The 27,272-nt window shown below is 34.9% G+C and overlaps 1 protein-coding gene across 10 annotated transcripts in view; it reads left to right on the top strand.

Moving 5' to 3' along the window:
* Positions 1 to 27,272, top strand: part of Ctnna2 (catenin alpha 2) — a 1,179,603-nt gene that overhangs the window by 1,118,394 nt on the left and 33,937 nt on the right. For 7 of the 10 annotated variants that reach the window (XM_004844634.4, XM_087201964.1, XM_087201973.1 and 4 more), the window contains 3 exons: positions 4,774 to 4,879; positions 9,116 to 9,250; positions 25,371 to 25,514. In XM_004844634.4, the coding sequence (XP_004844691.1) occupies positions 4,774 to 4,879; positions 9,116 to 9,250; positions 25,371 to 25,514 (385 nt within the window). The remainder of the gene's footprint in view (positions 1 to 4,773; positions 4,880 to 9,115; positions 9,251 to 25,370; positions 25,515 to 27,272) is intronic. The other 3 variants (XM_004844636.4, XM_087201985.1, XM_087201975.1) reach the window with 1 other exon arrangement.

The raw sequence follows: 27,272 nt of genomic DNA, 5'->3' as shown, positions 1-27,272 counted from the left end.
TGATGTAGTCCTGTTTGTTGATTCTTGATATTTTCTTTCTTTCTTTTTTTTTTTTTTTTCGGTACCGGGGATAGAACTCAGGTCTCTGCGATTGCGGAGCAGGTGGTGGAACCACTGAGCTAAACCTCCAGCCCGATTCTTTTTATTTTCTATGCTACTGGAGTTTTTTCAAGTAATCTTTACCTGTGCTTATGACTTCAAGCAGTTTTCCTGTTGTTATCTCCCAGTGATTTCAAATATTCTGTTTCTATATCTGTCTTTGATCTGTTTTTTGGGAGAGGGTGAGAGGTACTGATTTAGTTTCAGTCTTCCGCAAGTGGATCCAGTTTTCCCAGCACCATTTGTTAAAGAGCCTTTTTTTTTTTCTCCAATAAATGTTTTTGGCCTTTTATAAAAAACCAGATATACGTGCATGGGGCTGTTTTGACATCTTCTGTACTATTCCATTGGTGTATGGTCTGTTTTTGTGCCAATGCCATGCTTTTTTTTTCACAAACCTTTATAATATAACTTCAAATTTGGTATTGTGATGATTACAACTTGGCTTTTTTTGTTCAGGATTGCTTTGCATATTCTGAGTCTTTCTGACTCCATATGAAATTTGGGATTCTTTTTTCTATGTCTGTGAAGAATATTGTTGGTTTAAATTTATAGGTGATTTTCATGATACAAAAACAAGGTATGTCATTCCATTTTTTAATGTCTTACTCATTTTCTTTCTTCAGAGTTCTATAATTTTCATTATAGAGGTCTTTCAGCTCCTTGATTAGGTTGACTCTTAGGTATTTTTGAGAAATTGAGAAATAATTGTTTTCCTCATCTTTTACTCAGTGAGTTCATTATTGGTTTACAGGAATGTGATCGATGTCTGTGTGCTGATTTTGTATCCTTCTACTTTGCTCAATTTGTTTATCAGATCTAAAAGTCAGGTGAAGCTTTTTCAGATTTTTCAGTAAAGCATTGGAAATAGGAATTATTTTAAATTCTCCTTTTTCTATTGATGTTCTTTTTATTTTTCTTCCAATATTGTGATGGCCGAAGCTGAACAGGAGTGGTGAAGTTGGACACCCTTCTCTTGTTCCTGATTTTAGAGGGAATGCTTTTGGTTTTTCCCCATTCAAATGAAGTCGGCCATGGGTCTGTCGTACATTGTAGCTTTTAAAAATAACATCCTTGTGGGCTGGGGATTTAGCTCAGTGGTTTCACCGCCTACTGTGCAAGCACAAGGACCCGAGTTCGATCCCTGGTACAAAAAAAAAAAAATCCTCGCAATAACAGAAGTGTAGTGAGTGATTACCAGGATGCTAGGGATAAAGTGGATTGTATAAAAAAGTGAATGTGGGAAATGTAGTGTAGTGCAATTCTTTGACTCAATTATTTTAATTACATGAAGATACATATGTTATAAAGTTGAGTAAAACACAACTACTGAATTACTGAAGTACAAATAATCTCAATGGACTTTACCAATGTCAATTTCCTAACTATAATATTTACTGTTGATAGCTATACATGAGGTAAGCACTGGGGAGGCTAGATGAAAGGCACACAGGACATCTTCATACCTATCTATTCCAGCACGCAGGTGCCACTTCTTTAATTCTTTGGTTTTTCTTCTTCCTTTTTAAAAAATAGTTTACTATTTAAGTAAGGATTAAGTTAGTTTGTCTCAGCTATTTCTGACATTAGTAATATAATGTCAACAAATTACTTTAAATTTTTTTCTTCCTTCTTATATTCTGGAAAATTTTAAATAGCATGAGATTACCTCCTCCTTCAAGATTTGTTTAATTCTGCTAAGAAAACATCTGCATTTATTGAGTTATTTATTTATTCTTGATGAAGTCTTTCTGACAGATTTATTGCTTTTTTTCATGGGAATCAGACTGCTTAGATTCTTTAAAAATTCTTTTCTCATCAAGCTTGGTATTACACTTTCCTAGAAAGTTATTTCACCCAGGTACTCATTTATTTCCATATGTTTGAGGTAAGCAGCTTTACGATATTTTAATTTTCTATTTTCTAAGATTTCTTCACTCTTCTCTACTTAATTTTGAATATTTGTTCTCTTGTATTTTTCTTTATAGCAATCTAAGTATATTTTAAATCAATTTTGCCCTTTTTATTTTACCTTTTTTGAGTCAATTTTAGGATTTATTGTTTTCAGCACTTTGTATTTTCTGACTCATTAATCTCTTCTTGTAATTTTATTTCTTCCTATTTTTTTCTAAATTTTTAAACAAGGTAATTGATGTTTTTGTTATTTATTTTGTACTGATGTATGTAGTTAGAGCTATCTGTTTTACTCTGAGCACATTACTTTAGGGAGGAGGCAGACATATTTAGTAAAATGTGTACTAAATTGTGTTTCAAAACACATCTTCTGACCATGTCAGTCTGACTCCTTTGGTTCCAGTTCTCAACTATAAAATTAGGAAATATCTAATTGAAGAACTTTTGTTTATGAACTGTCCACATGTTCACCCAGATTGCAACTCTAAGAAACTGAATCAAGTTTCCATTGTAAACTTTAAAGTCTCACTCACTTTTTTCCACAGCAATATGCTAGTGAGTCTGTGAACTGTAGTGTCCAGTGGACTCAGAAAGATGCTCCTTCTCACTCTTTGACTACAAGATTGAGCCTCAGGTCTGTATGGACCTTCTTGACTGACTTGACACATTTTGTAAGAACAAATCAATCTTTGAAAATCATTATGTAAAGTTCATGAGGAAGGGTTTTCTTAAATCCTTTGAAACTCTTGAAATATAAAAACATAAATTTCCTTATCAATGAAAAATCAAGCAGAGCTCACTCTTAAATCTAAGTTAAGATGAAGGCAAAAGGTAGTGAGTGTTATGTTAGTAAAACAGCAGAAGAGATTTTCTAAGGTCTAAAAGTTGCAGAGAAATACATACTAATGAGAACATTATTAAGCACTGACAAATTTTACATCCAAATTTTACTTTAAAATAAAAATAACAAATTGAGTGTGGTGGCACATTCCTGTAATCCCAGTACTTCAGGAGGCCAAGGCATAAGGATTCCAAATTCAAACCCAGCCTGGGATTTAGTGAGACCCTGTCTAAAAGGAAAAAAAAAATTAAAAAGCCCTGGGGATGTAGCTCAGTGTGAAGGCTCAGGGTTCAATCCCAAGTAAGAAGCACTAGGAAGAGGAGGAGGAGGAAGAAGAAGAGGAGGAGGAGAGATTTATTTAGAGATAATAAAAAACATAGTATGTATGTTAGGAAATAGGAGCCAGATTATTACAGAATCTTTAACTCATCTATATTATATAAAATTTAAATGTGAAATATCTGTTTATATATTAAAATCTTTTTGGTAATTGAAATATCAAGACAACATATTTTGCTTTTAGCTGGAAATTCAGAAAAATGCCCCAGAAGGAGAATTAGGAAAAAAACTGGACAAAATGTCCTACATTTACATGTATTTACTGAAAGCCATTTTAAGTATTCCACTTTGTAAAACGTTATTATGCAACAATGGTGATCATTCCCTACTTAGTATAACTTCAATCTGTCTAAAATAAATTGCTTCTGAGTAGTTTTTCTCTACATCTCACCACATTTCTAACTATAGGAATATAATCTTGTAGCCTTAAAAATGCATTGATTTTTTAGGTGCACATAAGGAAGGAGACCAGGATAAGTAACAGTGCTAAAAAATAAGCATAAACATATTCCATCTCTTCCTTATTTACCTCTCAAGAAAGCAGAAAGAAAAGTTAGATCACATACAACACTTTGTTTAAAGGCTTATGATGTAACATGTTTTCCAGTTCCTTTATAATGAATATTTGAAATTGAACAGTTTACCTAATTGAGTAAAAAATATCAAACAGTTTGCCTAATTACAAACCTTACATGGAAATACTGGGGTGATAGTTTAGTTGGATAAAGACATTTATAGCCACAGTGTCTTGGGTATTCCTTCATAAATCAGTACGAGATGCACAAAATTCATGGTATTGGGCCGGGGATGTAGCTCAGTGTTTCTGCCGCCTGTCTCTCAAGCACAAGGTCCTGAGTTCGATCTCCAGTACCAAAACCAAAAACAAAAACCAAAATATATGGTATTCTGAAACTTCTAAAATTGTAAACATATTGTCCCCATTTAGGTGGAAACAAAAATTGCTTTTCACAGTGTCATACTGGAATTACAAATTAAATGAGATAAAGATGCTAAGATAATGAGCATCAAATTAAATGAGATAAAGAAGTATGATATGATATGATATGGAAGACAGCGCATTTGAATTTATTTTGGTTAGATTTAAGTTTTAGAATTTACCATTTATGACCTGTATGAGCTTGGATGAATTTCACTTTGGCCCTTTTAATTCTTCTCTAAAGTGGAAATAATGATACCTACTTTTAGAGTTGTCATAAAAACAAAGTGAGATAGTGTGTATAACTGCATTAACTACCTGGTAAGTATCTATATACTAAATTGTCACTGGTCTCATGATAATCATATTTTAATTTACCACTGTTCAAAAATACAGAAATTAATAAAAGGATAAAAATGTGAACATGTACATCAAAATTTGGGAAAATATTCTAAAAAATGAATGGAAATGAAGCAAATTGTTCACAAAGAAATTGAGGTGAATTAAGAAATCACTTAAAACTCCACTAATATGGCCAGCATCCAGTCAAAAGCAGAACTAGTCTTAGACAAACATGTAGTAGGTTTGTGTATTTTCTGTCATTAGGTAGATTTCTAATTATAGAAATTATATATTATTTCAGAGGCAAAGGCCCATTGAAAAATACATCTGATGTCATTAACGCTGCCAAGAAGATTGCTGAAGCAGGTTCTAGAATGGACAAATTGGCCCGTGCTGTAGCTGATCAGGTAATGTAAGAGAGGAGAGCTGGAACATGCTGAGAGGAATCATAAATTACTACTAGAGTTGTGTAATCAGAGCTGCTTCTGAAGAATGACTTGTCACAGTCACTAATATTTTACAAACTGACCTTTGACTCTGCTGTGACTGGGCTGAGGGCAAAACTGAGCTGAGCTCAGGAGACACTCCTAGGACCACCAAGCACTAGAGAGAAGAACACCAGCTACCTCAGAGATGAGGTTTATGAAGAGTTAAAGTTTAACCCAGTCATCCTCACGCAGAAAGTCAATTTTAATGATAATGAGAGCGTAAAGAAAGGAAGCAGAACATTTAAAAAATTATTATTATTTTGGAGGTCTTGGCTTAAATATCTTTTTTTCTCAGAAATTCCTGTTTAAGGCTTTTTGGAGGCTTGTTTTCCTAGTATTTAGCATGTTAAAATTTTTTTTTTATCTTTTTACTTTTTTCCTAATGTTGTCCCCTTCATGAAAAATTTTAGGCTTCACATCTTTGTTGACTGATTTATTGTAGGGTTGAGTAAATGAGCAAAAAAGGGCAGGGGAATGGATATACAGAGGTTTAAAGGGATAGTGGTCAGGATTCGATGGTTTGTGTAAGAAGCAGAGGGGAAAGAAACTGCTAAGGTTAGGATGTGAACTGAGGAGGAGTTACCAGAGGTGTGTGGAGAGAAGATAAGAGGACAGGAAGAATTGGGGGCATCTGGGAGAGCATCATGTTTTTAAATGTGGTAGCAGGAAAACACAAATTTACCTCTTACTATTCAATATTATCTAACACTTTTAATAATTCCCCTTATCCTCTGGCATAAATGGGGTTATCTACATAATAAGATCCTCCAGATTTCAGTTGTATCTTACTTCAAAGGCATCAAAGATAAATGAAAATTTCAAAATATCTTTTGTGCTTTCACTTCAAACTAGGATACACATTAAAATAATTATCAATCTCAGTTGGAATGTTTGAGTTTATTTCAAACTTTTCAGTTTATTTGACTTGTACTGGAACTTTAAAATCCTGTTGCAAAAGTCATGTTGCAGTAACTTTCCATTTTTTATAAGGGGATTTTTAGGCAATAGACGTTTTAAGATAACTGATTAACCATTTAAGCAACAGTTAGGAATATAGTTTGAGCTACTGCAAATGAAATATATCTTAAGATACAAGTTTCTGAAATACAAATATTACATGTACTGTTATTTACATGGAAATATTAAAAGGAACACAAATTTTCTTAACAGATGAAAATATAGTGTTGCCTTTTAGAAACATTGAAGGATAAAGGTTTTTTTTTCCTACTTCATAGATGCCCCTAATCTCCTGAATTTTGAGTCCTTGTGTTTCTTATTATAGACTTCCTCTCTCATTTCTCATTTTTAGAGTCGCTCCTCTAAAAACTTGCTACCTTCCACAGCCAGACTCTACACATCAATACCAAATTTACTCACTTTATAAAGTTGGAAAAAGTCCAGGTGATTAAACTATTAGTATTTAAGATAAGAATCATCAGATTCTCACTTTAATTGTAGTTATGATAGCTAACCTGAGAATATTTTAGTTTTGAATTTTTGAGAAACTATTAGTTGAGATAACTTATTACTATTACCATAATGTCAGAAGTCACCATAATTTGGAGGAGTTGAGGAACAAACATTTGCTCTTATTGATTTTGGATTAATGTCAGGTGCAAGATTTCAAAGCATGAATTAAGCTTCTTCTACAGAGTTCCATACATATTCCACAAATTTCACGTACAAGAAGAAACAAAGAACAAGGAACCTACTTAAAAATATACAAACGACAAAATCATCAACCAGGAAGGAAAGCTACATTCTTGTCTGCAAATGCTGAAGGAAGTTGGGATGTATGGAGTGACTAGAAATTGATGAGTGATTATAGCGGATTTGTTAGGAAGTACATGTTCCTCTTTTCCTCGAAGTGAAAACTGAGCAGAATTTGAATGATTTTTTCATTATACATTGAATCTTAATAGCTGAAAATATTTCATAATATAAGTAGATTTCTGAAGTTCAAAAGGTTTAGTTCTGAATCATTTAATATTTTAAGACATTTATTTCTAGTAATACAACATGAAGCGTAGCCCCAAACAGTTTTGATATATAGCAAACACAACACCAACACACACACACACACACACACACACACACACACACACTGATCCCTGAATCCTAGATTTATTTTGAGAATAAATGTTAATGGATTTTTAAAGTAAATAGAAGAAGCTTAAGCCTAACTCATTCTTTCTGGTATTCTTACTGATATTAACTGTAAAATACCTAGTAATTTTTGTTATTTTTCTCTGAATAGGGATTTCTCAAATTCTGTACCTATTTCCATGGTACAGAAGTTACTTTTTTTTGCTATATCATCTCCTTTTTAAATATGTTTTTTAACTGCTTCAGTTTAAATAATAGCATAGAATGAACACCATCAATGGGTGGATGGTTGCCTTTATTTTGCATGAAAATATTTTAGGAAGATTTGAGATATGCATGCAATATAAACTTTTTACGGGCTGCTGCATTTTTAATTACTGTTGCATTGAGATAGAATTCTCAATTTGCTGCAAGGTATTTGTATGAAAAGGCTTGTCAGCCCTCTGGGGACATATCATTTTAAAGTTAATTCCTTCCACTATATGAGTCTCTGGAGTAGTATAAATATTACAGTATTAAGTACTTATAGAAAGCTAAAAACAGTCTCTGTGGGATTCTTTCTTGATAAATGCAGGTAGTGGAAAAATACTACAATTCTAAGTGTTATATATAAAAGAAACTTTTATTGTTTATTCAATAAATGTTTATGTCAAACTACTCACTTCACATTCTTGATGAAAAAAATTCCTTTCTTGAGTTCACAGGAAACATAGCTTGAAGGTTTTTTTTTTTTTATCCTTATTCTTATTCTAAATAAGATACTTCAATTTTGGCTTCAAGTATTTATTTCTTACTGTCTTTCATCAGAGATCTGGTGATTGTATGCTCTTTACAAATGGTCAAATTGACCCAGAATGATTAATAGGGCCTGGAAACATCTCAAGCTGAACATCTGATCACTTTAGGAATACATATATTGTAATTACTTGGTAGCCATTGGTATTGAAGCCTCCAAATTATTTTAGGGAGTCGTGTAAATGTCTAGAGGAGTGTTCAGCTAAGCTCTGTGTACATGGTGAACATCTACCCACTTCCATCACAAGGAGAATTCAAATTTCCCCACAGACTTGACACTAGTACATCCATTGAAAGGACCCTGTTGTAACTGCTATGGATTTATTCCAACTGGCTTCAAATTTATTGTCAAATCTGTTTTTCTCACACTGGTTATGAACAATTTCAAAATGCCTCATGTAAATGAAATTTATTATATTGCTAAAATTATGATAAATCCAAAAATACGTGTAATAGACTTCTTTTAGTGAATGCAGTATTTCTTACAAATGAAAGAAAACACGTATATTTTGCCCAATTAACTGATTTGAAACTCACCCCTATGATATGGCAGAGATGTTTCCACATAGAGTGATTTACTTCCAGTATCCATTGCTTTATTTCTCCACATTAAAATGACTTTTTTCATAGTGAAATTTGAAGAAAACTAGTGAGGAAAGAAGCCCTGTGGTATACTTAGTTTTCTTAAGAATTTAGAGGACAGGGCTGGGGATTTAGCTCAGTGGTTCTGCCGCTTGCCTCATAAGCACAAGGATCCAAGTTAGATCCCTGGTACCAAAAAAAAAAAAAAAAGAAAAGAAAAAGAAAAAGAATTTAGAGGATAAGCCAGATGTGTTGGAGCATGCCTTTAATCCCCACACTTGGGAGGCTGAGGCAGGAGGATTGCTGCAAGTTGGAGACTGGTCTGGGCTACATAGTGATTTCAAGGCCAGCCTGAACTACATGGCGAAACCCTATCTCAAAAAAAAAAAAAAAAGAATTTAGACTATAAATGATAAAAACACTAAGTGTAAACTAGTATACAGACACCACAATAAAACTTTCTAGACCCATCTTCAATAATTTCTATAAAATGTTGACAAAGTAGAGGTAGCCAGTCTAAACCACTAACTTTGGCCTTTCTCAAGATTCTTGATTAAAATATATGTAATTAAGGTATAGGACACTGGAAACTTTTCATCCTGCATTTTTTATATAGCAAATGTTAGGAACAGAAGTGTACGTACTAATTGAGACCACTTTTTTGTTTTATAGTGTCCTGATTCAGCATGTAAACAGGATTTATTAGCCTACCTTCAACGAATTGCCTTGTATTGCCATCAGCTTAATATCTGCAGCAAGGTGAAGGCAGAAGTACAGAATCTGGGAGGAGAGCTCATTGTGTCAGGGGTAAGCTGGGACTCAGGCTTCATAATGTAAAGTTCCCACTGTTGTACATCCAAGGCAAGCATTCTTGGCAACAGTACTGCTAAAAACACCAAACTACAGTGATTCACAGGATTTTTTAAAAAAATAAATGTTATCACCATTATTCCAGACATTACAATAACTCACAAAGAGCAATTTGATTTTCCAATTACCCCATGTTTATACTAGCCTTGTAAAATCTCCATTCTTCACAAGAAAACTAATTTCATAGTCTGGAAACTCATTGCCAAGCTAGGACTATTATAATTATTTGGGGCTTTTGTATATTTATTCATTGTGAGTCTACTTCCCTTTGTTAGTCCTAGTAATTTTCATTCTCTGTTCAGGAGCCAACCTCTCTATGTGTGAATTGCGTTCACATGTTAGAGATGGTGAGAACAATAGGAATTCATTCATCAGGTTCCAATGCATACTAGGTTATCAATAACCCTTAAAAGCCAGAAGATATTTGAATTTAATACAGGTTGATGTGCTGTTGCCAAAACCCCACATAGTTGTTAAACACTAACAATTATATATTCTTTGCTAAATCACTCCAGTGTTGCTTTTCTCATGAAACTTTAATTATCTAAACCATTTCCATCAGATGCATAGAAATAAAAAGGTCAATGAAATTTAGAAGAATCATGATTTCTTGGCAAGATTTCCAAATGTATGTGTTGAGGTTCTTCATCTTGGCTTCTTCTCCTCCCTCATACCCTTTCTCTCAACACAAGGTGCCATTTGTTGTAAATTATTTGCAAGTTCAGAAATGTGGCTTTGCCACCTTGGCTCTTTTCCCAGTCAACCATGCTAATGCCCCTTTAACTATGGAATTACCAGGACCATGACATTATCAATATGGTGAATATAAATATCATACTGGTCACAAACCCCAATTCCTCCTGAACCCATTTTTGGAAATTCAGCAATTTGACATTTGGTAAAGATATCTTGAAAAGTTGTAATGCCATTCTTGAACCCTAATATTTGAGTTCCTGTATTGTTTGGTGTTCAGAAAATGTAGCTGGGAAAAGACCTGATCTGGCTTGCATGGAGATAACATCCTGGAAAGCCAATTCTATGCAGTTCTACCTTTGACTCAACAAATTGGCTATTTTGTGCTTCTTCCCAAAGCACAGTCACCTCTTTGCATTTCCAAAATGATCCTGCTTCAACATTCTTCCACGACCAACAGCATTCTGTCTTGCAATGTGTCCTTTCTGCCAAGCTGGTAATTACCAATATTCTCTCGCCAAGAAATGATCAAAATATTGCATCTCCCTTGCTTCCTTTCTTATCTTCAGCCTTGATGGTATAGTTTCCCATACCACTCAGCTTTCATGTTCATATGTTTATAGCACCTGTGGAACTGAGTGCTTTTTGTTCAGCTTGCCTTGTGTGCTTTCATTTGTTACTTTCTGAATCTTATTATTTACATGGATGCTCGAAGTATCTTTGTGGATCTCAGATTCCATGACCTCATCTAGGCAATATTGGCAGAGCTGCTTACCATCATCCTTTCAGTACCCATTGTTCGTCACTGCTGCCAGAGCTTCATTTCCATTGTCTTTTCCTCATTTAGTTGTAGTTCAAACTATCACTGGCTTTTATCACTTGCACTGTTGGCATTTGCACAGGTGTTTGAGATTGAGAACACCATCAAGAAGCCTATTTCCTTCTTTGAATCTTAGTGGCAGAGTTCATAAGTCCTTGCACGGAAGAAGGCTTCTTTTAGAGAAATAACTTTACAGTAATTCTGAGTCAAATACATTATAAAAGTTTGCTATTATGTTGCTCAGTTATGGGCCTGCTCTTGGCCTGATTTTTCCAAGCTTGACTGCTATGTGGTGCCACACCTGCATCTGTAATTTGCTGTCTTTGCCACTTCTGCTTCCATCTTATTCTTCATCCTTCCTCATTAATTGCCAATGGAGACAAAAATCAATATGCTTTCTGTGCAAAATAGCCACAAATGACTGCTTCCAAAGTTCCAAAAGAGTCAAGAATGTGAGACCCCATACACAGATTTTCAATGATTTTGCCAAGAAAAAATTGCACCTATGTTTTGGTCCCAGTAATTTTGTTGTATGTTGTGCAAAATTTGCTATATTTTTCAGGAGAAGCTATGGTAGTTTCGAGTGAAATCAAGAAAAAGGCATACTATAATCATTTTTCCTTGTTCACTATGTGTTTATATCCATGGGATTTGAGACTGTGGCTTCTTCTCTAAAATATGTAAAATTTCCCAGGAAAGCTGTATCTGTTAGAAGTCAAAGCCTCTACCAAAAGAAAAGAGATGTGGACAGAACATTTCCTCTCACCAAGAAAAATTATTTGAACTTGAAAATGAAGGCATGTTTTCATAGTCTTATGCTGGCATGATGGACATATGTTAAGAAAAATGCACAATTATATATCATGTCAGTGTATTTATGTTTTATGTGATTCTGTGTGTACAACCTGGGAAAAACCAGCTGTGTTGTCTGCTTTGGGTTTAAGAAGTGAGGAAGGGAATTGGAACAAGTCAAAAGGAAGAATGGGTTCAAAATCTTTCCGTGAGTCACAATGGGAAATTAGAGAAATAAAGCCATCCAGAATGTTATGTTGCTATATTCTTACTCATATTAGAGCTGCCTGAAGAGCACCACTAATTTTCTGGCTGGCAATTAATTTTTAAGTCATTGGATTAAAACTTTTTCAACAGGGTAAAGATATCATTCTTATGAAATTTCAAGGTAGAAGTTCCATTTGTGAACCAGTTAATTCAACTTGTTTGTAAAGGAAGTTATGGGAAATATTTTAAAAACTAATATAAATACTCTTTTGGATATGAATAAGTTCCAATGCCATGATATAGAAATCATTAGTACATTTAATTACCATGTTTTTCACTAATTTTTATTCAATAGGTTTCAGAGAATTTAATGGACACATTTAAAGTTAAAAATGAAGATATACATATGGATCTGGAGAAATAAAAATCAGACCATGATTTTTTTATGTTTATCTACCCAAAGATTTATATATTGTGTATTATTCTGAATGAGATCAGAAATACTAATGTAGGATTTTAGAATTTGCATACTGAACCTCAAGCCTTCTGATAAAACTGATAAAGCCCCTTAAAATGTTTTTTTTTGTTAAATTATTTTATTGGTACATTTTAAGTATACAGCACAATTACATTTCTCATTGGGAATTGTACCTTTACATAATGCATCTTGGTTCTTATTTTTTCCCCATTCCTAACCTTCCCTTCAACCCCTCCACCTTTCCCTATTTACAAAGACTTTATTTCTGTTTTTTCCACTTCTCAGCATTTTTCCTTTCCCTTCTTTCCTTTCCCCTGCCCCTCCAAGTACCCCTACCTCTTTGGACATTTTCTTTCTATTTTGCATTATTGATTATTCATTCTAATCATTGGTACATTTTAGGTATACAAAATAATGACATTCATCATTGGAAATTTTCACCTTTACATAATCTGTCTTGGTTCTTATTTTTCACCCTTGCCCAGCCCTCCTTCCAACCCCTCCATTCCTCCCTATTTACAAAGATTTTGTTGCTATTTTTCCATTTTCTCATATTAATCCCATTTCCTTCAATCCTTTCCCCTAGCCCTCCTACTTCCTTCCCCTTTGCCCTTTCTCTTCCTATTTCACATTACCTATGATACATTTTAGTCCTTATTTACATTTTCAGTTTCTCACACCAGAGCAACTATTCGGTATTTATACATGTGCATCCTATTTATTTCACTTAAGAGTATCACCTCAATGTGCATCCACTTAGCTATAAATGTCTCTAATTTCTCATTTTTTATGGCTGAGTAGTACTCCATTTTATAAAAATACCACATTTTCTTTATCCAGTCTCCAGTTGATGGGCATTTGGGCTGTTTCCAAATTTTAGCTATCAGAAACAATGCCACTACAAACATGGGCACACATATATCACTGTGGTATGATTCTTTTAATTCTTTGGGGAAGATCCCAGCAGTGGAATAGTGGGGTCAAATGGGACTTCCAGTCCTAGTTCTTTGAGGTATCTCCATACTGATTTCCACAGTGCTTGCACCAGTCTACATTCCCACCAGCAGTGGATCAGGGTTCCTCTTTCCCCACAGACCTGCCAGCATTTGTTATTGGTTGATTTCATACGAGCATCCATTCTTTCTGGAGTGAGGTGGAATCTCGGCATTGTTTTCATTTGCATCTCTCGAATGACCAGTGATGTTGAACATTTTTTCATGTATTTATTTGCTATTTCTACTTCTTTGTGTGAGAAATGTCTATTCATTTCAGATGCCCATTTTTGGATTGGGTCTTTAAATTTGGGAAGTCTGATCTTTTTAAGTTCTTTATAGATTCGAGACAGTAGACCTTTGTCTGAGGAAGAGCAGGTGAAGATGTTTTCCCACATTGTGGGTTGTCTCTTCACACTGCTAGTGGTTTCTCTTGCTATGCAGAAGCCTTTTAATAAGAAGAGAACCCACTTGTTGATTGTTTGTGCTAGTTCACGGGCAACTGAGGTTTTGTTCGTAATAACTTTTCCTACACCGATGTCTTCAAGAGTTCTACCTAACCTCTGTTCCAACTGGTTCAGAGTTTCTATTTTAATATTTAGATCTGTAATCCGTTTTGATTTTAGTTTAGTGCATGGAAAGAGAAATAGGTCTAGTTTTAATCCTTGGCAAGTTGAAGCCCAATTTTTCCAGCACCATTTATTAAAGAGGCTATCTTTCCTCCAGTGAGGGTGTTTGGCTCCTTTATCGAAGATGAGATGGCTGAGTGTGTCTGGCATTGTATCTGCATCTTCTAATCTGTTCCACTGGTCCTCAGGTCTGTTTCTTTGCCAGTACCATGCTGTTTTTATCACAGTAGCTTTGTAGTATAGTTGCAGGTTAGGGATTGTGATAGCCCCTGCCGTGTCTCTGTTACCTACAATTGCTTTTGCTATTCTGGGTCTCTTCTTGTTCCAAATGAATTTTTGGATTGTTTTCTCAAGGTCCATGAAGTATGCTGCTGGGATCTCAATTGGAATTGCATTAAATCTATATAGCAGTTTTGGAAGTATGGCCATTTTCATTATATTAATCCTTCCCACCCAAGAGCAGGGGATGTCTGCCCATTTTCTGATATCCTCTTCAATCTCTGTTTTCAGAGTGCCATAGTTTTCAGAGAAGAGGTCTTTGATTTCTTTCATTAGGTCGATTCCCAGGTATTTCAGTTTTTTGGATGCTATTGTGAAAGGAATTTGTTGCCCTATTTCTCTCTCAGTGAGTCTGTCATTGGTGTAGAGGAAAGCTATTGATTTTTGTGTGTTGATCTTGTAACCAGCTACTTGACTGAATTTGGTTATTAAGTCTAGAAGACTTTTGGTGGAGTTCTTGGTGTCTTCTATATAGAGTATCATGTCATCTGTAAATAATGACAATTTGACTTCTTCATTTCCTATCTTTATTCCTTTTATTTCTTTCTCTTGTCTAATTGCCATGGCTAATGTTTCCAGAACTATACTGAACAAGAGTTGTGATAGTAGACATCTTTGTCTTGTTCCTGATTTTAGTGTGAAGGATTTCAGTTTTTGACCATTTGGTATGATATTGGCTGTTGGTTTTTCATAGATGGCTTCTGTCAGTTTGAGGTAGAGACCATCTATTCCAATTTTTTGTAGGGTTTTTATCATAAATGCATGTTGGATTTTGTCAAATGCTTTTTCTGCATCTATGGAGATAATCATATGGTTTTTGTCCTTGGCTCTATTGCTATAGTGTATTACATTGATTGATTTTCATATATTGAACCATCCCTACATCCCGGGGATGAATCCCACTTGATCAGGGTGTATGATCTTCTTGATGATCTTCTGCATTCTGTTTGCCAGTATCTTATTAAGGATTTTTGCATCTATGTTCATTATTGAGATTGGCCTATTGTTCTCTTTTTCTGTTCGGTCTTTCTCTGCTTTGGGGATCAAGGTGATGCTTGCTTCCAGGAATGAATTTAGGAGTATTGCTCCCAATTCAATTTCATTGAAGATTTTAAACAGTAGTGGCAGAAGTTCCTCTCTAAATGTCTTGTAGAATTCAGCAGTGAAGCCATCAGGGCCCGGGTTTTTCTTAGTTGATAAGTTTTTAATTACATTTTCAATTTCATTGGTTGATATTGGATTGTTCAGAATTTTTAAGTCTTCTTCATTCAACTTCGGTAATTCATATGTATCTAGGAATCTGTCCATTTCTTCTGTGTTGTCCATCTTATTGGTGTATAGGTTCTGGAAGTAGGTATTGATGATCCTCTGGATTTCTGCTGGGTCTGTTGTAATTTCACCCTTTTCATTCCTAATTGCACGGATTTGGGCCTTTTCTTTCCTTTTTCTGATAAGGTTGGCTGAGGGTTTGTCAATTTTGTTGATTCTATCGAAGAACCAACTCCTGGCTTCATTGATTTTTTTGTATCTTTCTCTTAGTCTCCATTGCATTGGTTTTTCCTCTGATCTTTATAATTTCCTCCCTTGTATGAGCTTTGGGTTTGTCCTGCTCTTCTTTTTCTAGAAGCTTGAGGTGCAGCATCAGGTTGTTTAATTGGGCTCGTTCTGTTTTCCTAATATGCATATTCACTGCTAGGAATTTCCCTCATGAGACTGCTTTTAATGTGTCCCATAGATTCTGATATGTAATATTGTCATTGTCATTTAATTGAAGGAACTGTCTGATTTCTTCTTTAATTTCCTCTGTGACCCACTGATTATTCTGAAATGTGTTGTTCAATTTCCATGTGTTTATGAAATTTTTAGAGTTTCTTTTGCTATGGATCTTCAATTTCATCACACTATGGTCTGATAATATACAGGGGATAATTTCAATTCCTTTACACTTACTTAAACATGTTCTATATGTGAGTATGTGGTCTACTTTGGAGAATGACCCATGTGCAGCTGAGAAGAATGTGTATTCTGATTTTGTGGAGTAGAAGACTCTGTAAACAGCTGTTAAGTTCATGTGTTCAAGAGTTCAATTGAGTTCTAGTATTTCATCACTTATTTTTTGTCTAGTTGATCTATCTATTTGTGACAGTGGGGTGTTGAGGTCCCCCACTACAATTGTATTAGTGCATATATGACTTCTCATGTCTGTTAGTATTTGTTTTATACAGTTGGGTGCACTAGTGTCTGGTGCATAGATATTTATGATTGTCATCTCTTCCTCTAGGATTCTTCCCTTTACAAGGATGTAGTGTCCTTCTTCATCTCTCTCATCAGTGTTTGTTTGAAATCTACTTGATCTGCCAAGAGGATAGCTACTCCTGCTTTTTTTTAGGTTCCCATCACATGGAGTATTGTTTTCCACCTTTTAACATTCAGTCTATGAGTTTCCTTTTGAATTAAGTGTGTTTCTTGTATGCAGCATATTGTTGGATTTTGCTTCTTGACCATTCTGCCAGTCTATTTCTTTTGATTGGTGAATTGAGACCATTAACGTTGATGGTTATAACTGAAACATATTGACTTCTCATTGCCATGACTTTTTCTTTTTGTTGGGTTCTCCCCCTTTACATTTAATTTCTTGCCATGCCAGATGAGTTCATTCTGCTTTGCTTCCTGGGGTTGTGATCCTCAATGTCTGTTCCTAGGATATTGTGCAAAATTCTTTGAAATGCTGGTTTGGTATTCTTGAAGTTCCTAAGGTGCTCTTTGTCATGAAAGTATCTTATTTCTCCATCCATTTTGAAAGGTAGTTTTGCAGGGTACATCAATCTGGGTTGGAGGCTATTTTCTTTTAGGGCTTAGAACATATCACTCCAAGCTCTTCTTGCCTTGATGGTTTGTGTTGAGAAGTCTGCTGTGATTCTTATGGGCTTTCCTTTGTATGTGATTTGTTTCTTTTCTCTAACTGCTTGTAGAACTTTGTTCTTCTGTTGAGTTTCTGGAATCTTAACAATTTTATGCCTATGTGTAGATTTTTTTTTGATCAAGGCTGTTTGGAGTCCTATATGCCTACTTATCTGTATGTCAAGCTCTTTTCCCATGCTTGGGAAGTTTTCTGCCATTATTTCTGTGAAGATTTTTTTTATGTCATCTGCTCTCTCTCCTGTTTCTTCATTGACTCCAATCAGTCTTATATTATTCTTCTTTGCATCACCCAGCAGCTGCTGGATTGATTTCTCATGTTCCCTTATAATTTTGAAGCAATTTTTCTTTTCCTGGTCATTAATTGAAATCTTATCTTCTCTATCTGAAATTCTGTCCTCACATTGGCTCATTCTGCTGTGTAGACTTTCAATGCAGTTTTTCATCTCCTGGAGATCTATTTGCATCTGTTTTATGGATTCCATTTGTTTTCTATGTTGGGATTTCATGTTCCTGAGCTCCTCTCTAGATTTATGAATCATGTCTTGCAGTAGGAGCACAATTTCTCCTGTTATCTGAGACATTATTTCTGATTTCCTTTTTTCCAGATCCCCTTTTGTTGCCAGTTCAGTGGGTCCAGGTGGTTGAGTATCAGAGTGTTCCATCTCATTTCCCTTTGGGGTTGCTGTAGGTGATCTGGAAGTCTGGTTTTGAGATTTATTTACGTGTTTTCTCATTTTGAGTGGGTGGTGGTGGGGGGGGATGCTGTTAGCATCTGCATGGATTACCTTTTCTGAGCTGGGAGAGGTGGGACAGGGGCCAGGAGCAGCAGTAGGGATGGTGGCCCAAAAGCCCTTTCCTGTGGGCTGGGAGCAGTGGGAGGGATGGTGGCCGGGAAGCCCCTTCCTCTGGACCAGCAGCAGTGGGACGGTGGCTCAGAAGCCCCTACCTCTGGGCTGGGAGTGGCAGGACTCAGTACCATGGTCTGGTGGTCCGGTGTCCTCTGTATCTTTGTAGTGTGGAACCAGGTGGCTGTACAGAGGAGCAGGAGGTGGGGGTGACCAGTGGATTGTTGCCGGGGTACGGGCTGATTCGGCCTGTTCCGAGCGACCTGTGACCTCGGTAGGGTATGCCCCCTTAAAATGTTTTAAAAGTTCTAATACATTAGCTGTACCATTGTAATAAGGAGGCCTGACCACAAATCCTTCTATGGACAGGTATTTGATCTTCAGGTCAGAGATGGAAGCACTTGGATTTAACTGATACTTGACTGCACATGAAAATACGTGAATTTTAATAGATTTTACTACATATAAATATTATTCTTCAATAAATAAAATATGTGAACAGAGTTTGGAGGTGAGGGATATCAGTTGCTAAATCTTCTGGTTGAGTGAGTAGAATCCTGACCTATTCCTAAGGGATCAAGAGATTTGCCCTAATATGAACTTTTGTTCTTTACTATTTAAGTCTCTCCTTTGCAAATCTTAATTATTTCCAATTGGATTTTGGACAAAATTTGAAAAGGTGAAAAATTATAATTTGTAACACTGATAGGATATGAGTTAGCAAGGAGAAAATTGGAGAATAAGGGATCAATTTATGCCTGTGTTTTATGTCACTTAAAAAACTTGGGGTCTTGGGCTGGGATTTAGCTCAGTGGTGCCACCTGCTTCACAAGCACAAGGTCCTGAGTTCTATTCCCCCAAAACCAACAACAACAACAACAACAAAAAACTTGGGGTCTTAATTAAAATTAACATGTATATTTGTGGTGATAGATCAAAAACATTCCTAAAAATTCTGGAAACCAAAAATTTTCAAATTAAACCTACTTGACATTGGCACATGATCATATATATGTACACACACATTTTGTTTGAACAGTTCTGTACTTCCTGTGTACAAAAAGCACATTGCCAGCATTTTACAGTATATGTGATAGTCATTGAAACAAGCATCATTTCAAAGTGTACAGGCCTATACTTTAAGGATAACTTTTTTTGGAGTTTTTTTATATCTTCTGATTCTGTCTATAGTCAATTCTTGATTATCTTCACTATTCAGAGTGTAGCCATAATGGAAAAAATTTAAATTGCTAGCTATTCAATTTGGGTTTGAAATGTATTTCTGTGCTTCATTTGAACAAAAAGATATGTGTTCAAGAAATTCAGAGCACAAGAATGCTATCCAGACCTTCCAGAGGTTGGGCTATTAAATAATCAGGCTTTAAAAAACTTTCCTGATGTAAGGAAAAACTGCGATGTCCATGTCTAGAGAGAATAAGATAACACAAATTTCAGATAATAAATCTGTATGGAAGGATAGTAGGGATTCTTTGTGATACTAAGAAAATGAAACAGGCATTTCTCATTTTCAGAATGGCAGCTCTTCTTTCCACACATTTTGTTAGTAATATGAGTAGTGGCAGGATTTAAATCTTTCACCTAAAAGCCTCCCCCCCCAATCTGCTATGATAGTAAAACTATAACCACTTAAATTCTTATTTCTGCATTATATCTTCCTTAGTTGCATTCATATCAGTGTACAAGGTCACTGATTTCTACACAAACTTTCCAAGGGAAAGAAACCCTTAAATGGTTTTTCAGTGAAAATTTATTCTCTCAGGGTTAGAAAAGTGACCGTTTGATAATTTGAAACTATTATTTTTTGAAGAAGTATGGAATTAATAAGAATTTTAATGAGTAAAGTAAAATTCTCCTTGGGTGTTGGGTATCACTGGAAGCTTAGGACTTCTAAGAAGTGGTTCTTCAGGTGCATACTCTGTACTGGTGACCCTAACTTTCCAATATAATCAAATCTATTCACTGAAAAAATCAGTTATTCACTGATAGAATGAAACTAGTGGTTGCCCTACTAAATTCTTTTATGTATAGTAAAAGACTGTTCCTGGGTTTTCACATGAATCAAGCCAATGACCTAACTTTGTGCAGTGGAAGGATGTAATGGCATCACTTGAACTAGTGAGTGAGGATTTGTTTCTATTTAAACTGTAAGATGTTACTGCTTGTAAGAGTAGAGGTGCCTTTAAACAGAGCGTGTTTACCCTGAAATTATCAATGCTATTACTTGCTGATTAATGAACTTTTATTCCTTTGCATCTTAGAAGTTTGCAGGTTTCAAGAGCCTCTAATTAAAAGAAGGAAAGCAAATAATTGACACCTTACTCTATTGTCAACCAGTGGCTTAGATTTCAGTTAGCATTCTGAAGATTATTTAGCCATCAATAATAATACTGTGTTCAAACTTGAAAATTGCATTCACGGGAGATATTCAAAGGAGGAGAGATAATTGCATGTACTTGGGATATTTGTGCAACCTAGACAAACCAATGGAAGAAGTACTGGTTTATACAGTGTCTACATGAGATATATTCTAATCTTGAGTACTTGTCTATATGTGATCAGTATCTAAATTTATTGTAAAAATTCATTTTAAAACAACTTTAAATAATTAAAAATGTTATTTTAAATATTTAGATAATAGTTGGGAGAAATGTCTTAGGAAAACCTCCCTGCCCCCGATTTTGAATCCATTTTGGATATGGAAGAGCAAACCCAGTTTGACCAGATCCCTAACTTCAGCCAAGTAATTATGAGAAACCAAAGAGTTGAGTGAATAGTTTTATTTGGAAATATCTTCAAATTCACCCCCTGATTTCTGATTTTCCTATACATTCCAGGATTTTTCAGCTTTAATCAAGAAACAGATTACTTATAATTGATTACCTAACTCTATGGTGATTTTTTTTCTTGTTCTTACTGGATTTGCTCCAAGAATTTCTGACCTGAAGGCTGTTAAAGAGAAAAATGTTAAAATGTGAACAAGTTGATATAAGTAACTATTAAAGAGGCTTAAGAGAGATGATGAATATTAAGCTATATACTAAAGATTAGCTGATGATTTTATTATTGATTTAAAAATATATCTTTTCATTAGCTAACATTGTCAAATCTAAAGGAAATAAAGAGGCTCTGTAGCAAATTTGAGAGGATACTTTCAGATTTGATAAAATTTTTACACTATTTTTTTAAAAAATAGATCAGTCTTGGCATTGTAGTACAAACTTGTACTGTATTCCCAACACTCTGGGAGGCTGAACTAGGAGGGTTGTAGGTTCTAACATAGCCTTGGAAATTTAACAGAACCCTGTCTCCAAAAAAATTATAAGAACTAGGGATATAGCTCAATGTGAAGGCCCTAGATTCAATCCCAAATACTGCCAAAAAACAACAACAACAACAACAACAAAAAACAAATAAAACCCCCAGAAAAGCCCAAGAACAAAACAAACCAAATAACCAGTATTTCCATAAGTTGTCATGATTTATAGTTGAAAGTTCTAACATTGCTATTTTTAGAGCAGCCTTTTCAGATCATGAAGATTGTTAATATTACTGGTGTTACAGAAATAAATGATCCTATCTATAAAAGACAGAGCATTTCATATTGAATATGAGTCAAGAACTCTTACTTTCCAATAAAAACTAACAATCAGGGCTTCAAAGAGTTGCATTTATTTTTTGTTCACATAAGAATATTTATCTGGTTCATTGAGCACATTTCTGTTGCATCCCTACTATGTAAAAGGTATAGTGACAAATATTGGCTGAGTTTAGGTATTTAAATATTATTATTCTTCAACACAAAATAATTTGCATGAAAAGGACAAACTTTTCTGTCCATTGTGTTTTTATTAGAACATGTATTCTATTTTTTTCCCATTTAGTTTTTCAGATCACTGAAATGTTTAAGATTCTCTGCTAGGATAGCGAGGTTTCTGTTGATGGTTATCTTGGTGTATTAACTGTTTTCTTGGTTCACTATGTTCTAGAAATAAAAGTGTGTTAACTTACTGTCGTCTACATTCTGTCTCTACAGATCATATTGTCAAGTGCTTACTCCAGTCCAATTTAAATGATTTATAAAATATAGCTTTGATCACAGCTCTTAGAAGAGAAATATGTGCCACATTATGGTGTATGTATCTTATAAATAGGAAAGCCTTCTAGATGGACAATGTGAAGTTTTCTTAGTTCAGGCTTCTTTTATTCGTTCAGAGCACATCATCTCATTCTATCTTGAACAGTCATTTTCCTTGTAGGCAATACATATATTTCAAATACTTCATCCTAATCTTATTTTCTTGAAGGAAAGCTTTCTTAATTTAGACTTTTAATCTTTCTTTCCTCAACAGTACTCTATCTTGCTTATTACTTTTCTCTGAGTACCTTCATCTGTGCAGATGTCTTGCTGATAAAGAACTTGACTGGAACTCTGACTAGATGTTCGGCCAAATCTCTACAACCTGTCTCTTGACCTCTTTCATTCATTTTCTTTGGCAAATCTATTTTGCAGCTGAGGAAGAATGTCCTGCAGTGTTGCCCGTCAACATCATCTTCTACGAACCATACACTCTTTTCAGCTCAAATTTTTATATGTGAGGCAATGCCATAAAACAAAATGAAAACATGATCTCTTTACTTAGGAGCTCCTAATTCAAATCTACTGCTATCAATATTTATTGAAATCTCTCTTACTGAGATATTTCTCTTCAATAATAACACTGTCAAATTGCATGACATCTGCTGGATCGTGTCTTCCAAGATTAATTACTTTGTAAATGCATCTGGAGATTATTCTTTGGAGCGCACAAATTATTCTCTCTACTTAATCTTTTGTCCTAAGAAATTAAATCAGTTTTAACCTCTCAAACAGAAATTTTAAACAATCTCTACTGCTATCTGGTCAGAATAAAGTACAACTGGAAGTCTAATTATGGGAGCTCTTGATTATGAAATCTTACAATCATTTCATATTCTTTCTTGGAGGGCTACTCCTCTATTTATTCAATATCATGGAAAGTATGCACAAAAGCCTTAGTTTCAGTAAAACAATTTTTATGGACAATGTCAAAAGGATAGATTCTGAGAGGAATTTGGAGATTATTGTATCTTGTTGGCATTGCATCCTGTGTCAAAGAAAGCTGTCTTGTTTTGACTAATATCATAACTAAAGGCATTATCACAATCAATCATACTAAATTAATCTAAAAGGTCAGCACAGATTATTACTCTGCATCCTTTAGATGCAGCCTAGTTTTGCATTGGGTTCCTGAAATCATACTCCATTCCCAAATAAGACAGTAGGTAATTAATGAGAACACTGATAGATTATGACCTTAGTTCAGTTTGTTCTATTTCAATATTTTCAAAGTACTCAACTCCAGTTTTATTCTAATACCTTAATGTTGGAAGAAGTATATCTTCTTTGTGGGCAGTAAAAATTGAGATGTTTATTGGAAGAATGGACAATTGCCTCATTAATCCTAATAGCCTTTACATTTTTTATGAGATGTGAGAAGATTCAAACAAGTTCCTAAATAGTAAATTTTGTACTGAGAAATAATGGTAAATGACTAATGTATTCTCTAGAATGGGAGAACTAGGAGATGCTTATTTTCTAAATCCAAATGGGACTGTTACATGAAAGCAGGGATAAGCCAGCTAGTCAATAATCTAATATGTAAAAGTTGAGAGAAAATGAAACTTCACAGGGCTATTAATTGCAAAATTCTCAGAAATAAATGCTGTTGTATGTAGAATCTGAATTTAGACTTAGTATTATAGAATATAAAGACAAGGAATCAGCAGGGAAAATATATCTATATGTGGAGTTTCATTGCTTTCTCTAATAAGCACCAAAAAAGTCAAATAGAGGAAAAAATACCAGTTTTCTTACATGCTTGATATTATGTCTTTTGTATTTAAAGACATTCTTTAAATGTCTTTAACATTTGTTTTCAAGGACAAAATGGGAGTGATGTTGCTAAATTCATAACAAATTTGAATTTAGTAGCTTCTGTCTTTCAAACTGCTCCCTAATCTGCCAATTTTACTTAATTTTAAATTGTGATTATTATAATATACTTATATACTGGCTTCACTAAGAAGAATAGGATTAGAAATAGAACTCTATTGGCTTAAAATTCCCAAATTTGAAATTTTGTGTATCTGCTATGGAAATAGGTTTTAGGTTTTACCCATTTGTGAAGCCACAAATTGCAAGCTATCATTCTGAATCTTTACTTTTGCTAAAATTTTTTCTGTGGAAAGTTATAGTTTCACTTTTCATATATTTCACTAGGCAGGCCGAGGTCTGGCTTCTATGCCAATGGCTTCAGGATCTGCCTTCTCTTCAATATCACCCATTATTTTATTTTGCAATAGTATACATGTAATAATGTTAATTATTTGATATGTTAAACCTTTAAATTGCCATTTAAAAATACTTTAGTGTGCTACATATTCTCATAAGTTATCTGATTTCTCATAAGAACCGGATTCAGACATTAAACCAAGCTATGACCATGGGATTATAGCAGAATTGCTTATGTAAAAGACATTTAGTCAGTTAATTAGCATCATTGTTTCACATAAACTTGGCTTCTGAGTGCTGAGAATCTAATCACTGTAGAAATCTTGGCATTTGATTTCTGTACAGTTTTGAAGATAACTACTCCCTTTTAGATATGCAGTAAACTTGGTACGCACAAAAAAATATCGATTGTCCATAACAATTTATATTGAGAAAAATTTAAGAAAGAATTCTAGAGGTAGAAATAGGCATTGGTTATTGGCTTATCTTTTAATTATGTCCTTCACACAAACCACCCTTGGGTGGAAAAAGGAGCAATGAAAGCAGTTGCAGTTCTAACAATGAATGCAACAAAATAAAAGAGGTAAGTATCCCCTTAGCACCATGTACTGACTGGGTGTACAGAGTTGACTGCCTGACAAAAGTCCTACAATGGGCGATGGAACCTCTAAGAACAATAACTGGGCTCCTTACATATTGTTCCAGGCTTTAAAAGCTTCAGGCTTGATTTTTCTCTTGGTGATGTTCAATGCTTTGAATAGGGGATTCATCCCCTTTGAACCCATTATAATTGTCCCTTACAATGCCTGATATGGCAGGGTGCTTCTTCATCCTCCACCCAAATGGTTCCCTTATCAGTTCAAGACCCAAAGAGAAATTCAAGTGACTGGGCTGCTTAATGTTAAGGCCCACACTTAGCTCTTTCAGCACTAAATTTCATCAAATACCTCTTTCTCCCAGTAAGCAACCCATTCCCTCTTCCAGTTCCCTAATCCCCCAAGTAGGATACGGGTATTTTTTCTCTTGCTCTCTCTCTCACTCTCTCTTTTCTGTATCTCTCGGAAATCAGACAGGAGTTCAGAGCACTTTCACTACCTTTTATGAGGTAGATTGTGATGTCATAGATGGGGGCAGGGCTAGTCAACTTTCTACCCACCTCCCAACCTGTGCTGAGGGAGCTCCGATCGGGAGTGGAAGCAGTGATTCCTCCATGGTGAGTAACTTCACTTTCTAATCTAATATCTCTCACTGTAATCATTAATTCTGAAGCGAGGGGGTGGGATCTCAGGGATATGAAGATATGTCCACTCAAACCTTCTTTACTCATTATTAATCAACTTTGGGCAAAAGACCTATTTATTTTTTCTTTCCTTGGCTTAGGAATTCCATAGCACTGATAAATTCTTCAATTATGATCTAAACTTGAGAAGTAAAAATGATAGTTTAACTCCTTTATTTCTCAGTCTTTCTTCCCATTGGGACTGAAAGTCACTGCATATGTGGAATGAATCTATTCTGTAGTCCCTTTGTGAACTTTTCTAAGCTAGTCAACAGGATGTACTCTTTTTCATTTGCAATATTTCAGGGTCAGCAAATATCCTTTATTGATGTTTGCCCAGAGAATTAGTCAGATCTTCTCAAAATTGTAGTGGTAAAAACTGATACTTGAGGATTATCAGTAAACTTGGTTTTGGTATAAACCAAAGAAAATTCCTAATGCAATGAAAAAATTGTTCATTAGAATTTTATTTTCTTCAAGTTCAAGGACACAGTCATTTTAAAATATGCAGCCTTTTTGTTGTTGTTGCACAGTCACTATGCATTGTTTTATACAGTTTCTTGGTAGTTAAGAGGTGTGAAGAGATACTGTCCTTTGTTCTCACTGGGGTTTCAGTTACTGATTAGTCTGTTTATGTGCCTTAGTACTTAGAAGGGAAAGATCAGCTGGAATGTGTATCTTGCTACTTTCCTTATTCCCTCCTGGGTACCTATTAAACATGTTAAAATGTATGGTTTTGTATAAAAGGTCAAAGGCAGTTCATAGGATTGGTTAAATTTTTAAGAGCTGTTGAAGCATCAGGATGAATAATTTTAGAAAGATTTGCTCCTCAGGTTGTGAGGCTCTGATGCTTTTCATGGGGTGGCATGAATGCATCTTGGTATGTATCATGGGTATTTATGAGACTATCAGTCATGGTTTTCAAAGAATACATCCCAAGTTAAACAGCCTTGTGTTAACACTGGTTTTAAAGAACTGGGACAGTTTTAATGGAGTCCTTTCTTACGAACAGCTTCTCTGTTCTATGTAGATCACATTACCCTTACTTCCAAAATTATGTGCTTTTATACTAAAAACACTGGAACAGATATTGACCCTTGAGATTTGGAGTAATGAGGGATTCTGTAGTTATTTCCCATCCTAAGCTTCCTAATTTAAAGAATTGATTATAATTGTAAAGATTTTAGTCCTGATGAGGAAAAGTATCGCCACACAAGCCAATAGGAAGATGTGGGCAATAATCCCTGGTATTCATCCTAATATGACAATGTGAATGATGATGCTAAAGTTTTATATGTTGGTTATCCCTCTCAAGTCTCTGATCTACTTTTCATTTAAAAGTATTATGCCCCTAAACCCAGGTAGAAGCAAACCTTCAGTGCTAGAAAAGTCCGATATTTAATCATAGCTCAAGTTTTTAATGTCTTTTATCAACCCTTCATACAGCTGCCAGGTAAGAAATGCTCATATTTTACAAACTCTTGGAACACAATCATCTTTAAACTTCGTGAGTTAAGAACGGTTGTGTTGTGCGCTTGTGGCAGTTCAGAGAGCCTATCATGGAATGCGTGGTGCATGCACTTGTTTATCTCCATGTGCATGTTTCATTTTTAGTGATGTTCAGTGTTTTTATCCATTTTGTATGTATTAAACTATAATTTAATAATACATACAGATATCGTGCTGTAATGG

This window comes from Heterocephalus glaber, unplaced genomic scaffold (assembly GCF_053883595.1).
Source record: "Heterocephalus glaber isolate CG9 unplaced genomic scaffold, H.glaber_assembly_v1.0 deba00000470, whole genome shotgun sequence".
NCBI lineage: Eukaryota > Metazoa > Chordata > Mammalia > Rodentia > Bathyergidae > Heterocephalus > Heterocephalus glaber.
Note: the sequence above shows the minus strand (reverse complement) of the source record. Positions and strands in the feature narration are given on the sequence as shown.